The sequence below is a fragment of the Zootoca vivipara genome, chromosome 13 (genome assembly GCF_963506605.1).
Source record: "Zootoca vivipara chromosome 13, rZooViv1.1, whole genome shotgun sequence".
NCBI classification, from domain to species: Eukaryota; Metazoa; Chordata; class Lepidosauria; order Squamata; family Lacertidae; genus Zootoca; species Zootoca vivipara.
The window spans coordinates 20899440-20916135 of record NC_083288.1 but is presented as its reverse complement, the minus strand read 5'-3'; the positions used below and the strand labels follow the sequence as shown (position 1 = coordinate 20916135).

General features: G+C 44.1%; 1 protein-coding gene across 2 annotated transcripts; it reads right to left on the bottom strand.

Moving 5' to 3' along the window:
- Window positions 1-31: 31 nt before the first annotated feature.
- Window positions 32-11588, bottom strand: LOC118094487 (uncharacterized). 2 transcript variants are annotated; one of them, XM_060281437.1, is made up of 8 exons: window positions 11444-11588; window positions 10261-10461; window positions 9004-9650; window positions 7830-7900; window positions 5706-5942; window positions 3312-3558; window positions 1584-1781; window positions 32-691 (listed from the first exon to the last, which is right to left on the bottom strand). In XM_060281437.1, exons 2-7 carry the CDS (start codon window positions 10374-10376, stop codon window positions 1618-1620), a joined length of 1482 nt encoding a protein of 493 aa, XP_060137420.1. In that variant the 5' UTR covers window positions 10377-10461; window positions 11444-11588; the 3' UTR covers window positions 32-691; window positions 1584-1617. The 2 variants fall into 2 exon arrangements, with proteins under 2 accessions (XP_060137420.1, XP_034990867.1); XM_035134976.2 differs by having other exon boundaries at window positions 32-1781.
- Between the last annotated feature and the right edge of the window lie 5108 nt (window positions 11589-16696).

Below are 16696 nucleotides of genomic sequence, written 5' to 3'. Positions count from 1 at the left end.
TTCTTTAAGTGGCAATTCCTTGCTGTTGTTTTTAATCACTGCTATGAAATTCAGCTGGCCAGTGTAATGCCAGCCCAGAAGGGGAGGGGGGGGGAAATCACAGTTCTTGATAAATCCAATCGTCGGAAGCAGATCCAGCTACAGTTTGGGAACAAAGGATTGTTTTGCTTTGCTGCATTTTAAAGAATGAAAGAGCAAGCACGTTTAGGTGGCTTGTTGGGGTATAAAGAGGTTCTAGAGAGGTGTTTTGAGACTATATGCAGGTGATCACAAGGGCAGCTCCAGACTTTGTCGTCAGTTTAGTTTACAGTGCAAAAGCAAAGCTTAGTTGGCCAGGATGTACATCTTGATTTTAAGTTTTCTCTCTTTCCTACCATTCCTTTGTGTACAGCATTAACAACATTCAAAGGTACGCTTTATTAATTTCATGTATTGATATGGCCTGTGGCTGGTGTGTATACGTTCCACAGGAACACACAGTGCTGATGTATTCAAAATGTTGAGCATGTTGTTGTTGGACTTTGCACACAGTAGCGGCAGGGGTAAGTCATCATGGGAACTCCCATTTCAGGCTATCCCCTGCCTATAAAACAAGCCTTAGACTGCAGGGCAGGCAAGGCAAACTTGCTTATACTTTGTGGATTCTTTCAGAAGCTCAAAGCCAGCAGGAAGTTCTCCGGCATGCATCTCACTGAAACAAACAGAAGGTATCTTTCAGTGGGGCTTGTACAGAAGAACTTCCCAATGAATTGTATGCTCCAGTTAGCTGACAGGAAGCCAACTAATCTTCCAGTGTGTGGGCTCAGAATATACATTATTCTTCCCACCAACCTGAATCTCCATCCTGTTGCCCTCAAAGTCTTGCACATCAAGGCCTTTCCACAAATTTGGGAAAACCACCGTTTTGAGAGGTAGGCAGGAAAGAGAAATAAATGAACCCATGCTGTTACACTCCAGTTTGAAACTTGTCTTATTTACAAGAACTATAACATTTATTAGAAGCTAGTGTCTTGCCATGTTTTTGCTTCAGTAACAAGTGGCTTCCACGGCTGGCTGTCCAGACCAGTTTGCAGGAGATGAGGGTTGCAGAGGAAATGGGTGAGAGCTCTAATTCCACCAGCAGGTGACTTTTTAAATGGATATCTGACTTACCCTCCCACCTTCATAAAATAATGGTGATTGAGAGAACCGTAGTGGCACCAAATAGTTTGCAGCTGAAGGTAAAACTTTTAAAACACAAATAGGAGTGAGGTGGTCCCATTTTGGGAGATGCTAGTGGATAAGAAATTAAAATTATGGTTCTCGGGTAACAGAATAGGGAAATCTGTTTTCAGACTGCTTTACTTAGCTGAGAAAATACTTGGGAGTCAAGTTCTCATCCAGACTATTCAAGTCTATTCAAGGCTTCCTGAAATGAAGAGTTCTGGGGTCATCCCACTTGCTGAGATTTCCAAGAGAGACATTACGGATTCCATCCTCTCTTCCCTGTCCCCTGCACTGGCAAGTTAAGACTCAATTCATAGGAGCCTCCTCTCTTCATGATCTCCATCTGCCACTATTGCTGCACAAGGAGAAACCCATACCTGTGCCATCCTGGTCTCAAAATGGATTATTGTGCTACCCTTTGAAGGGTTCTTGAAAAATAGTGGTTGTAACGCCATTCAGTCCACTTTGACAGTCCGGGTCAATCATTTTCTTAATTGCCCTTCGGGAGGTCCCACATTTACTGTTGATCACCGCATTGAAATTGCAGCCTCTGCCGCACGTTTTGGTGACGTACTCTGTAGGTGGAGGTGCAAGCACAGTGAGAGAACAAGTAGAGGCTTAGTTCAGTGTTATTCCTGGTGACATACACTGGAAACATCAGTTCAGCTTGTATGTTTCCAAACCAGTCCAAATTCTTTTCAAAGAAGAACAAATGCAAGTGAAGCACATGGATCTTAATGTGTTTTCACGATCAAAATTTTCAAAGAATTCAAGAAAAAGTTGAGAGGTCATGGAAAGGAAGCATTGCACCAAATATTACAATACAAGCTTACAACCTTTTTGTCGCCCTAAAGGTAAAGGTAAAGGGGCCCCTGACCATCAGGTCCAGTCGTGTCCGACTCTGGGGTTGCGGCACTCATCTCGCTCTATAGGCCGAGGGAGCCAGCGTTTGTCCACAGCCAGCTTCCGGGTCATGTGGCCAGCATGACAAAGCTGCTTCTGGCGAACCAGAGCAGCGCACGGAAACGCCGTTTACCTTCCCGCCGGAGCGGTCCCTATTTATCTACTTGCACTTTGATGTGCTTTCGAACTGCTAGGTGGGCAGGAGCTGGGACCGAGCAACGGGAGCTCACCCCGTTGCAGGGATTCGAACTGCCAACCTTCTGATCAGCAAGCCCTAGACTCTGTGGTTTAACCCACAGCGCCACCTGGGTCCCCTTTGTCACCTTATAAAAGCCTATAAACTCCTGCTGATGATTCAATAACAATATAAGCCAAGTTCACAAATGTCCCAACGGTTTCCGTGGCTGCACATTATCTTGGACCGAAAGATGACAAAAATATTTTTTCTCAACAAACCTATTTTCTTGTCTTCCTTCATCCTAATAATAATTGCAGTTTCACAAACCCCTTGATCATACAGCGTAAGTTCAAAGCGCAGTGTGTGCAGACTCCAGCTTTGTAGGAAACGTTACTTTAAAATAGAAACTAAACTACAAGTTGTATTCCATGAGAGTCACAAAGTAAACCCGCCGAAATTAATGGACACAACTTTGAATTGGGCCTTTTCTGCAGCGGCTCCCTGTTTGTGGAATGCTCTCCCCAGGGAGGTTTGTTCATTATACATCTTTAGGTGCCAGGTGAAAACATCTCTCTCCAACCAAGCCTTGGTCTATGGCCTTCTAAATGTGTTTATGGGGGTGGGAGGTTATTGTTTTATTTTTGTTTTAACTATTTATTTTGTGCTTTGATTCCTGCATTTTTAACTTGTGGACCTCCCTGAGATCTTCAGATGAAGGGCGGCATATAAATTTAATAAATAATAATAAAATAACAGTTGTATACAACCAAAAGGCCTTATATTTGTTTTAAAAGCATACTGACTATGCTTAGGGGATACACAGTGGTTTCAGATAATCACTGAGGTTGAGAATGAGGAGGAAGTTTATGACAGAATTTCTAATCTGAGAGTAAAGCAAATTAGGCTTAACAGCCAAGATTAAAAAGGCACTGCCCCGCTTTTTACCGAATAGGAAATACCGTAAACCTGCTAACATTTTGCTTTTCCCTAACAGCACTATTTAAGATCTCACCACATCCCCTACCTTTGATAGCATTTACAACAGCAACCGGCAATGGGATGGGCCGCTCCATGGTCCTGTTGTTGTGGGCGATGCGTTGTCCAGTGGCCGAAGACCGGGCAAGAGTTTCACGAGAGAAGAAGTAATCCAACAAGCGTCTGGTCATCAGCTCAGGGTTGTCGGTGGAGACTTGGGATAGGTCCTCCAGCTGGTGGTGGGAAACGTAAACTTGCGAGTTGGGGACCAGTTCCAGCTTCGTCCTCCCATTCTCCTGTCCAATGGGAGGAGGTTATGTTATTCTATAAAGCTGCTCTATGATGCTGAAGCCCTGCTCCCCTTTCTCCCACTCTTGCATCTAAGGAGGCTGGATTGTGATGCAGCAGATCCCTTCAGAACCAAGCCGAGGAGTATTTAACCGGCTCAAACATTCACTGACATGCAACAGCAGCAAAGCTACGTTCTACAAAATGTTAGCTGTATTCAGTCGAGTTCACACAAGCAAAGCCGCACTTGGGTTTACCTTTTTGGTATTCTGTGTGGGTCTTTGATCGGGGGGTGAAACCTACCTGGCAGGAAATTATAATGCTTAGTAGTTGTATAATCAGGGCTGAGAATACTAGGCACTCAAATCTGCACCGAGTTAAATGAAATTCAATAACAGCTTATACTCATTTTTAGAAGAGGAACAGGGAGAGGAAAATGCAAAAATCTAGTACACCACCGGTATCTTGATAGCAGAGATGTGGGTTGATGTGCATGTTCAGGACAACATTCTCTAGTTTAAGGACAAATCCCAGCTCAACTCCTGCATCCATTTTAGAAAGACAACATGGGTCACACTTTTGAGACATTGAAGTGAAGCAGGTTGTGCACATATCTTGATATATTTCTCTCTTCGGAGAGCAAACAGGTTTGACACTACAGGTGTAGTTAGGGGACGAAGAGGAAAATTTCAGAATATTATTTGGTGTCTACCTTGGCGATTTGAGATATTTGAATGAAAGCTGGTGTACACTACTGTCAAGATAATTCTATATTCTGTACTTAAAACCTCGATCTGTACGCCTGTTTCCCAAAGGCCAGGAGGAAAGCTTCTCAAACATAGGTGCTTTATTGTTTGATTCTGCTTACCGGAGTCACGAGGAGGTGAAAGGAGATGCAACTTGGCAGTGGCATCAGCCACTGCCTGTGCACATCTCTCCTGATGCAGAAGGCAAACAACCGCCACTACCTAACTCAGCCTAGTAAAGTTCAAGTGTTTGAATAGAATCATTTATTCCTACCCCCTTGAAAACAGATGCCGAGTACGGTTTTGAACTTGACATGCAGAATGACCATAACTGCCAAGTCTCCCGTTTTTCGCGGGAAACCCCCGTATTTTGTTACCGTTTCCCGCTGTCATCCCGAATTGATTAATATCCTGTAAATTTAGCTCCTGCCATGTCCCGGCTCCCGGCTGTCTGCGCATGTCTGGACGTGCGTAGAAGCGACTTCCGGTGCCGTTCTGCCCATGTCTGGGCACCAGAAATCGGGCAGCGCCAGCACCGGAAGTCACTTCTACGCATGTCTGGACTCAATCCGGGAGGGCATGAGAATGACACCCTGAACATGTGCACCCATTTTCTTTCCTATATCTTCAGGGCAGATGCAACATTGTATTGCTTTGTGTTTCCTGCCCGCTTTTTGAAAACAGGAGCGTCAAGCTAGAGTTGATTCTACATTTCAGGGATGGTGTCAGGTGCCTAGTTAAATTGCGGAATTCAGTGCCACATGATGTAGTGACAGTCGCTAATTTAGATGGCTTTAGAAGGAGATTAAACGAATTTGTGGGCTACCAGGAATCATGATGCCTGTATGCTACCTTCAGGACCAGAAGGGAGCATGTCTCTTCTGCTTTCCTTATGAACAAGCACAGCGACTCTCATTCCACTTAATCTTCAAGGCTGATACCACGTTGCGTTGTATTTTGCATTCTCCTTCAGTTTGAAAATGGGTTGAAGGACCCAGCTGCTATTAAAACATGAAATATAAAATTGTGCCCTGCATGGCTATTTTATTCTGTTGTCTTAATGTCCCACGGAGTTGTCCCCAGACAGGTACTGAGAATGTGGCATACCGATCAGCCAAGTTAAACAAAAGGACTCAACAAATGGCCAGGCACAGGAAGCTAATTCACTGGCTCTCTGGGGGCCTTATCTGGAAATGCAAGTAACTGGTTGCACTCTGCCACAAAGCAACAGTTCAGTGGCACAGTTCTGCCTGAGTTGTGATGCAGACGTGTGACCGTTTCCTCCTGAATCAAACAGAGACAGATCTTGCTTCATGCCACTCAATGTTCTCTCTGAATGAACACCTTACAATATGTTTAACATCACTGCAGCGTCCGGTCAGAGGGAGACTTCTTCCCCCATCACCCACCTCCATTGGCAATGCCCATACGGGTGACTCCTCAGACAGTGTCTCTTGTACATGGTTGTCCCATGTGCTGGTGGCATCACTGAGCCCAACGGGAATTTCTGGCCCATCTGCATTTATCCAGGGTGACAAGCCACCTGGTTTTGTGTTTAGTGTCCTCCAACCTGGTGAGATATGTGGCACAGTGGCTGGCGTGTGCCTCTGGTCTTCCAGAGAAGGTGGTGATTGCAGACCACTGACCTGAAAGAGATACAGATACCTGGGAGTAAAGAAGAAGAGAAACAGTGTGGTATACAGTACAGTATTGACTTACATAGGAAGCAGCCTTGTAACAAATCGGATCATTTGTCTACCAAGCATGACATTATCTACTCTAACCGGCAAGGGCTCTCCAGGGTCCTTCACACTACTTGCTACCCGATCCTTTTAAAAGAAAAACTAGAGGCTTCCTGTTTCCAGCGGGGAGAAATGGCTGACTCCCACACGATTGGACCTCAGCCAATTCAGGGTTGATATGGGGGTAATTAGCCCTGGCAGACTTCCCAGGGTGGGACCCGCAGATTGTCCGAGATTGTCAGCTTGCATCAAGGTGCAAGCGGCAGGACGCTGGGTCCCAGAGCACGGCATGGCTGGCACTCTCCAAAGCCACTCTCATAGCAGGAAACATCTGTTTGATAAAATAATTAGATTTGGACAATAAACAGACATGGTCTGGACTGAAGAAGACTGAGAAAAAACCTGCAGAACTGCACAGTCCCTGGTGTTTAAGCTCGGACTTCAAAGAGATTCTCATCATGGTGTTTGGATTATGGAGGTGATTGGTATATTCTTTTTTTTTTCCTTCTCAATACCTACAATTGTTTTTCTATGCCAAGCCTCATTAAGAAACCTTTTTTTAAAAAAAAAAGTACAGATGGACTTATATTTATAATTAAGTATCAATTGTGCAGCTTTACTTAGACTTGAAAGACTTGATAAAGATAAAAGAAAAAACAAGATGGTGCTTGTTAATATGACGCAGCATGGAAAAATGAGAATTCCTCCCTTTTTTGAGGGAAGTGGGAAATGCTGACTTTATAATGACTTGAGAAACAATTTGGGATAACATACAGTGCATCTGTTTGCAGAATTTCTTCATTATGAGAGAGAGAGAAAAAGCTAAATGGATGTCTAGCAACCCCCCTTCTAAGGCCCAAGGGGGGGCAGTTGTGTGGTCTCCGGGAAAGCTGATCGATCGCCAAATGACTTATATCTGTGGAATACAGTTCATTTATATTGCAATATTGCAAACAGTATGCTCAAACGACAGGCTTGGACAATAGCCTGGATTGGAATAATTTAACAACTTGGGAGTTGCTGCGTCATTAAACTTTAAACGATAGACTTGGACAACAGTCCAGATTGGAATGAAGTCAGGAAAAGCTGCACTGGCAAATAGACAGTTGAAATATATATACACACAAACAAAGCTGTACTCGATGGATGAAAGGATATATGATTTCTGACATGATTGAGAATCACATAGCCAGCGATGGAGAACTTTAAAGCGTTAAGATCGGAATGTGGAAAATATGAGGAGAAGAAGAAGAAGGCAGGAACGAAGATATTGGAAATATACTTCAGAGGTCCAGACTTTGGGGAGCTCGGGAAAATTAATAATTAATCATTTGGATTGTAATTTGGTTGTTTTTTTATTTTAGTTTATTGTTTTTCATTGGATTATGATTTGCTGGATATGTTAATTGGCTGTTTTTATTGGAAAATCAATAAATATTATATATATATATATATATATATATATATATATATATATATATATATATGAGAAAAAAGAAAAACTAGAGAAATTGGAAATTGAACCTGTATTCACACAACCAATGTCAGCTGTTGACCTGGAAAGAGAACTTTCTATTCTCGGGTACATATATAGAGGCAGTAATTTTGTCAACTACCTACCACAAGCCTGAGACTCTTGGCTCAGAGAATTATACCAGAGAATTGTCATAAAGATGACAATTGTAGTGGAATACCTAACTATACCGGCTCTCATTCACAACCCCAATTTATTCTTCAAAGAACAAAACAACCAAGTGAGTGTTTTATATCCCCTTTACATGGCACTTTTACCTGTGAAGGTGTGACATTCTCCAGCACTGCCACCAGGCTTTTGAGGAACTGAATATTGTTTTCATTGACATCTGGGGGAAAGAAAAGAACATACAGACAACAAGACCTGTATATCAGACAGGATTTCTGGAAAATGTCTTAGAAAAGGAGTATGTGTAGTTATCTCCCCATGATGTGCTACCTGGATTTGAGAGCAGACAACTGTGGCTGCTGTTTTTAAAAGCATAGCAAACCCACAACTTACGTGGGACTTACAATTCAGGGATCGTGTCTAAAGCCAAAATTGTGTACAGTCAAAACACATTGGGTTCAATGATATGTGAGATTGCCAAAGCTTTTCTTCCCTGAATATCCAACCTCTTTCTTTTTCTTCTCCTCCTCCTCCTTCCCTGCCAAGCTTATAAAACAGAATGTGTGCAAATTAAATGTACATAAGTTGCAGGCTTACTGTACTTCCTATCTGGAAGGGATCACATGTATGCCCCCCCGGTTCCCTTTTTTTGGCAGCGCTGTCTGCTTCACCTTTAGCTTCAACATATATGAAGAGACAAGGAGCAGTGCTATAGGGACACCTCAATGGTAAAGTTCAGCAAAGAAGAAAAATGCAACATGCTCGATGCTTGCAGTCATTATCTAAGCACAGCTATGGCAGACCTCTCTTGTCTGCATGCACTTAACAGACACAACAAGCAAGTGATTGGAAGCGGCGGAATTTTCAGCCATGTGGATTACATTGTAAATAATCAGGAAGTCATGTGGAAAACAATAAACGACTTCATTTTGCCCAGTGGGGAAGACAACAGAGGTACGGTACTTGTATGTTTCTTGCTGCAAGGCACATGGCAACTCAGAGCAGGAGGTGGCTATATGAAGTGACAAAAAGGCCCAGGGGAAAGGGTTAAATTCCCCAGCGCTGCAGGGTTGACACCACCTCCTGGGTTGCATTTTAACTTTATATAACTTGTGGAGGCCCTGTTCCCATAGTCATATTGGACACTACCCCTAGTATGCAAAATCTTCCCTTCCTCTGTTCCTCTCACGTCACCACATTCCTTGTTGAGAAGTCCTCATGGACTGCCTCCTTTTGAAACTTCCAGTACAGACTGGGGAGAGCACTGGTGTAGAGCTCTAATCCCCCCACTACAAGCAGCATTTAGGTGTTATTATTTTTTACCAAAGAGAGAGTCCCCCATTCCCAGCACCACCCTGGCTGGTGTGCCTCCTCCTGCACCGTTCCTGATGGACAAGAAGTCGTTCTGCTCCTCCAAGTTCTGGATGAGAGCTTTCAGCTCACGGTTCTCCAGCTCCAGCTCCTGGATCCTCTTCTCCTGCCGCACAGCAGCCTCCTCCCGAGACGCCAGCGCTCTCCTCAACTCTGCCACCTGCTGCTCCAGTTCTCTGATCAGTTCAGCGTACAGACTCGTCACTCTGCTGTTGTCCCTGACAGGCATGCATTCATGAGCGTTTTGATGACAGCAACCCATCAGCTGGTGACTCAATGACGGGGGTTGTGACAAATCCACTCCTGGTCTGGCAGGGGCAGAGATTGGCACGTAAGGGGCTGCATGGGCAGCCTCAGCATTTTCTGGAGTCCTCCTGCACTGTGGCATACTGAAAGGACACTGGCTATGGAGATCCAAATTCTGGAAGACTTGTCTGTAAGACATCCCCTGCAGTTCCAGCATTGGAGGGAATGGAGGGGCAAGGCTTGGACTAGTGTGTCTTCTACCAGCAAGCTTGGCTCTTTTCGGGTTTTTGCCTTCTTCGAATGAGCATGTTAGGGGAGAGCAGGCTTTTCCAGCGCTGCTTAGTGGTTGGGTGCTGGAAGCAGACAAAAAGAAGGACGTTTCAAGAGAAAAGGATCTTGCAAAGCCTGGAAGCAACTACCACAGAATGACACTCTCTTATGAATCTGCTGTGCCGCTTTTAGGTTCCCCAGAATCTTCCCTGTCTGTTCGTGCTGTTTCATTAAAAACAGTAAAATGAAAGTGACTAGCACTCATTGCAAAGGAAATCTTAACACGGGAAAATAGCGTCCTTTCTAGAACAGAGACTTGAGTCGCTGAGTGTTCCTTAATTGCAGATGGCCCATTTGAACTCATTAGTAACCTGCATGGTCTCAATTTAGTTCTTAAAGATTAAGTAAATGCTGGCATTAAATAAATAATGCAACACTGGCTTAGTGAGGACACTATCCCTCCAAACTGTTCAAAGTCTTGTTATCTCGCCTAAATTGTACCCCACCTTCTATGCTGCATGGCTCCCCTACAACTTTTTTTCTCTCCCATCCTGTCATTTTTGCAATATGAATTCCTACTGCAATTCAACATTACTACTGGAATGTCGTTTTTCATTCTTCAGATGGCCCATTACAAGTACATTCCCCTAGAAAATACATGGTGACAGTATTGTGCCTGGACTTTCTCCATACCTGACACATTCTTCAGCCACTCGTTGCTGAGAGGTCAACTTGTGGGGCTGGTGAAAAGTGGAGCTCTCCAGAGTATTGCCTTTCATTCCTGCTTCCTCCTGAAGATTATCATCCATACGTTGTTGCACAGCCTAGGATTAGGAGCTTCTTGGGTCTGTGACACCTTCAGCTATTGGTCCCCATCTTTGAAGAGGCCAGCACCTGCATCAGAAAGTGTCCAAGACCAACCCTTAGTTTGAGACAGAGTTTGACAGAATTTGTTGTCAGCGAAGACATGGGAGCATGTAAATAAATCCAGAATGAAGTGTTTCAAAGCTTCTGTGAGGGTGCCTACCCTTGTCATCAACAGCCTTCTCCCACGAGTATGAGTTGAAGGCTACATATACCCCATTCATTTAAGACATGTTATTTCAACCAAAGAATCCTGGGAACTGTAGCTTCCCCCCCCCCCCACAGAGCTACATTTCCCAACACCCATAACACACCACAGTTTCCACAATTTTATATATATAGATAGATAGATAGATAGATAGATAGATAGATAGATAGACACACACACACACACACACACACACACACACACACACACATACATAATTTTAATAGTACACAACAATCCCCTCCTCATCTTGTAGAGGAGACAAGGAGAATCTAAAGTATCTGCCAATATAGTCCATCAGGTTTTATTGTTCGTTTATGCAAACAAAGATGAAATACAAAGGTGTCCCACAGTAACTAACAAAACCTTTGGGCTTCAGATACACTGGATATTACGAATATTCAGATACACTTCAGATACACTGGATATCTGGATATTCAGATATTATGAATTATTATTATTATTACTGTATTATTATTTATTTATTGACTTTATATACCACCCTATAATTATTATTTATTTATTTATTTATTTATTGACTTTATATACCGCCCTATACCCGGAGGTACTATTCCGTTTCTTTCAAAATCACAGCTCTGGGACCAGTTTCCAAACGCAGGGTTGACACCTGGGGCATATTGAGTAGTCCGTGCAAAAAAAAGAGTGCCACTGGGCATGTGCAGACTACACCTCTCATTTCTAGAAGCATTGCGTCGAGGCCCCACGAGCTTCCCTGAGCAGCCCCTTCTCACCCCAACTGCCGAGTTCTGCCTTCCCACCCCAAAGAGAGAAGGGACCCTGTACCTTTAACAGCACCTCCATAGGATCTGTTTACAAGCTTGGCGCACCGTCTCCCGGACCTCACGCTCAGCTTTCCCCGCCTTCTTCTGCCCTTCTCCTACTGGCCGCGGAGCTCTTTCCTTCTGCCTCTTCATTGGGCCGCCTTCCGCCGCCTTCCCATTGGCTGCCGAGGGGAGGCGCCTTCTCGCCTTCCCTATAGACTTTTCAGACGGTAGACTAGTGACGCACCGCCCAGCTTCCGGGCCGAATTGGAAAGTTCCTTACCTGCGGAGCGCGTAGGACCGTCAGTTCCTTCTTGCGTGGCGAGGCAGCGGAGCACGAGGCTTCTGCAGGCAGCTGACCGTGGGCTACGACGGAGGTGGACGAGACGAATCCTGTGGTTGTTTGAAGGAAAGGCAGCTTCCCCAGTCATATAATAAATGAATCATAAACTGGAAATTAAAATAGCATCAGAACCAGATTCTTTTCGGGGTGGGGTGTGTGGTTTGGGCAAGACACCCACAATAGGCGCCACTCTTCCCCTGGTATTATTGGCAAATATTGTAGTGATGTAGGAGAGCTGGACCATAAAGCAGGCTGATTGCCAAATAATTGATGCTTTTGAATTATGGTGCTGGAGGAGACTCTTGAGAGTCCCATGGACTGCTAGAAGATCAAACCTATCCATTCTGAAGGAAATCAGCCCTGAGTGCTCACTGGAAGGACAGATCCTGAAGCTGAGGCTCCAATACTTTGGCCACCTCATGAGAAGAGAAGACTCCCTGGAAAAGACCCTGATGCTGGGAAAGATTGAGGGCACAAGGAGAAGGGGATGACAGAGGATGAGATGGTTGGACAGTGTTCTCGAAGCTACGAACATGAGTCTGACCAAACTGCGGGAGGCAGTGGAAGACAGGAGTGCCTGGCGTGCTCTGGTCCATGGGGTCACGAAAAGTCGGACACGACTAAACAACTAAACAACAAAATTGCTGCTTCATCCTAGCTCCTGCTTGCTAGCAAGACAGCCAGTGAGCAAGCAGCCAGTGGCAACTGCTGCTGCTCCTCCACTCCACCATCATCGTTTACTTGCTCATCCCTTCTGGACCAGACCAAGAGGCAGGTTCTGACTCTCAGGGAATCATAGAATTGTAGAGTTGGAAGGGATCCTGAGGGTCATCTAGTCCAATGCAGGAATCCTGCCCACAGCCATCGCTGGGTGGGCTCGAACCACCAAACATTTGGTCAACAGCCAGACACACTGACCCATTGCGGCCGTAGCTCAGGGGTAGAGCATGTGCCCTGCATGCAGAAGGTCGCAGGTTCAATCTCCAGTGCAGGCAGGCATAGGCAAACTCCGGCCCTCCAGATGTTTGGGACTACAATTCCCATCATCCCTAGCTAACAGGACCAGTGGTCAGGGATGATGGGAATTGTAGTCCCAAACATCTGGAGGGCCAGAGTTTGCCTATGCCTGCTCCAGTGGCTTCTCCAGGTAGGGCTGGGAGAGAACTCTCCTGCCTGAAATCCTGTACAGCTGCTGTCTGTCACTGTGCGGAGACAATATTGAGCTCGATGGGCCCATGGTCCGACTCTCTGTAAGGCAGCTTCCTATGTTCCTTGGTGAACAAGTAGGATGTCTGGCAAGGAAGAGAAGCACATCCAGGAAGATCAGGTTAGTCAGCCCCTGCTAGGGTGTGGGTCCTCCACAGATGCCCACCCATGGGGACAAGCCTTGAATTAAAACAAGGTTACTGTTATGTACTGAGCTGAATCCTAGAACAATAGGATCCAGAATGCAGCAGTCTGATTGGTCCGCAGGAGCCATCCAATCCAGCTCCAGGTGGAAATGAATCAGCAACCTGATTGGCCTGCAGGAGCAGCCAATCAGGCTGCTGGCAGAAGTGAATCCACAACCTGATTGGCCTACAGGTGCAGCCCTGAAGTAGCCAATCACACAAGGCCCATTGTGTAAATAATGTATACAGTATAAGCAGACGTTTTGAGGAAAGAGCCATTCTTCTCTTCTTCTGTTGCTACTACAAGCTGAAGAAAGAGCATGAAATTCACTCTCGACTCCAAGTATATTTCACTGGCAATGAAGGTGGGCCAATCAGGTTGCAGATTTTTACAGAAAGACTCATTCCACCTGGTATAAACTTAATACAGTATTTACAACCAGATGAAGGTTCCATTTTTGGAATAATAAATTTTCAGAGTATTTTTCACAGTTATATCAAAATTTACTGGTTTGGTTATACTATTAGAAATACATAGACAGATAATTATAAAATTATTGTGAGGTTTAATAAGCTGTTCATATTTGGACAGCTTTTCTGCTGTGCTTTATTGGAAGGAGAAAAATAATAATTTCCGTAATAACAATTTAAACCATTTATTTAACTAAAACAATGGCATTATAGCATATGTATCCATGTTTGTTAACTGATGTGATTAAACAATTTTTAAAAAACAACTTAGACTGCATTTTAGCACACATGAAAAACTTAAAACAAATCCTTATTTCCTGATGAATAGCCTTTGGACTATAATGTAACTTAAATAGAAAATATCTTTAGAAATATTTTTCCTCCAAAAGCATTTTATTTTAAAAATCCAATTTAAATTTTAAAAAATCCAATTAAAAAAAAATCTGATTTTTTTTTTTTTTTTTTAAAACCATAGATTTTTATCCACCCTGCCAATGATAGTCCATAATGGTCAACTTATTATTATGATCAAGTCTCCATTTTGAAAAATAATTGTAAAGGTTGTTTAACACAAAGTGTTAAAACATAACCAGAAAACACAGATATGTTTTAACTAGCCATGTCTTGATCAGAAGATTAAACAACTTATTGATTCCCAAATAAATATTTTTTTATTGGATGGAGGAAGGATGTCGATTTGCAAATCTACAAAACCAATAAAATCAGGAGGGGGGAAAAATATTAATCTTCCTGTTCATCGTCATATTCCAGACCCTCTAGGTGGCAGGTTCTGTGGTGGATCCACGCATTCCTCATTTTCAAAACGATCTGCTCCAAGCGGGAGAGGCGCTGCTCAAAGTCTCTCACTGCAATCAGACAGCATGGTTTTTGACTCGGGCAGAACAACTATTGCTTCAACACACGCTCTGTGACAACAGGTAACTCACATCTTATGTGAAGGTTAGGTTCCGGGGGTCCACGTGTCTACACAAATAGGTGTAAAAGCCACAAACTCCCTTGCAAGGTGGAGGGCTGCTAATCCAGCTTTGGGAAGGCAGCACCAGATCCCTTGCTTTGCCTTCCCTGCACAGGTGCTGGTGTATGTGTGTGTGTGGATACATAAATGGAGAGTGGGTTTCCTCCACTCTCCATCAATTTATTGCAAATCTGCAACCACGTAAGTAAAAGAAGTGTCAAATGCGAGTTACCTGTAGTGGCAAGAATGATACAGAAGGCTAAAAAAAACCAGGAAGTATAGCAGGACTCGAAGGAGCGAGGAAGCTTTTTTTCTGTTGAGGGTTGCATTTCCTTGGGGGTAACCTGTGAGTGGAGGTGCACACCAGCAGTGGGGAGGGGCAGAGACAGCAGTGTAGCCGAAGCCTCCCCCCCCCCCGCGCAATCCCCCTTTGCAAAATAAACGGCCTAGACGGCCTCGGCCCAGTATACCTGGAGGAGCATCTCCGCCCCCATCGTTCTGCCCGGACACTGAGGTCCAGGGCCGAGGGCCTTCTGACGGTTCCCTCGTTGCAAGAAGCCAAGTGACAGGGAACCAGGCAGAGGGCCTTTTCGGTAGTGGCACCAACCCTCCCACTAGATGTCAAAGAGAAAAACAACTACCAGACTTTTAGAAGGCATCTGAAGGCAGCCCTGTTTAGGGAAGCTTTTAATGTTTAATAGATTATTGTATTTTAATATTCGGTTGAAAGAGGGGCTAGGGAAACCGAGCCAGATGGGTGGGGTGATGATAATAAATATAATAATAATAATAATAATAATAATAATAATAATAATAATAATAATAATGTTATTACTGTATTATTATTAGTAGTAGTATTATCAAGATGCTCTTGACCAGGCATCCCCAAACTTCGGCCCTCCAGATGTTTTGGACTACAATTCCCATCTTCCCCGACCACTGGTCCTGTTAGCTAGGGATCATGGGAGTTGTAGGTCAAAACATCTGGAGGGCCACAGTTTGGGCATGCCTGCTCTTGACAGTCACACCCTCTACTGCTTGATCAAATCCCATTATTAACCAATCAATAAAAATGAGAGGTCCTCCTGACTTACTTGTGTTAGTGATGGTGTAATCTATCTTTTGCATTCCAAGCAGGATCTCATCCAATGTGATCTTTTTTGGTGATTTAGGGAAATAGCGTGGATTGGTTTGTGTCTCCGCCTCTGTCCCATCATCTTTGGAGGTACAGGCCCTTTCAATATCGTCATCTGCCAGGGGTGGTGTGGGGGAAGCAAAAGGTGGTGTTAGTAACATGATAGTCTCCTTGCTTTGTTGAAATCTCTTGATATGTATCGACAGAGAGCTTGGAATCTATTCAATCATTGTGGGTAATATTTAAGTGGGGTACAAGACTAGCTGAGTAGCTAGTTGTTTATTGCAAGAGGATGTGTGTGCTGTAGCCCAAAGAAAAGCTCTAATGCGTAAAGGACACAGTGATTGGAACATATTCACTGACTCACCGTGGATAATATGTACACTGGTACCTCAGGTTAAGAACTTAATTCGTTCCGGAGGTCCATTCTTAACCTGAAACTGTTCTTAACCTGAGGTACCACTTTAGCTAATGGGGCCTCCCGCTGCTGCCTCGCCACCACCATGCGGTTTCTGTTCTCATCCTGAAGCAAAGTTCTTAGCCCGAGGTACTATTTCTGGGTTAGTGGAGTCTGTAACCTGAAGTGTCTGTAACCTGAGGTATCACTGTACTGGGAGAGAGACGAGACTAGCTGGGTTGCCCTTTTTGTTGCAAGCTGAGAGTGGCATACTACCGTATATATATATATACAGAGTGTGTGTGTGTGTGTGTGTGTGTGTGTGTGTGTATGTGTATATGTGTATGTATATATATATATATATATATATATATATATATATATATATATACAGTGTACCCTGTATAGTTCTAAGGGGATATTTAATGTACATATTGACACAAGACACTGTGCATTCTAGACTTGGAACAAGTATTGGGCCGGCAGAAGTTGGAAGGTTATACTTTTCTTAAACTGATACAGTGGTACCTCGGTTTATGAAACCAATTGGTTCCGGAAGTCT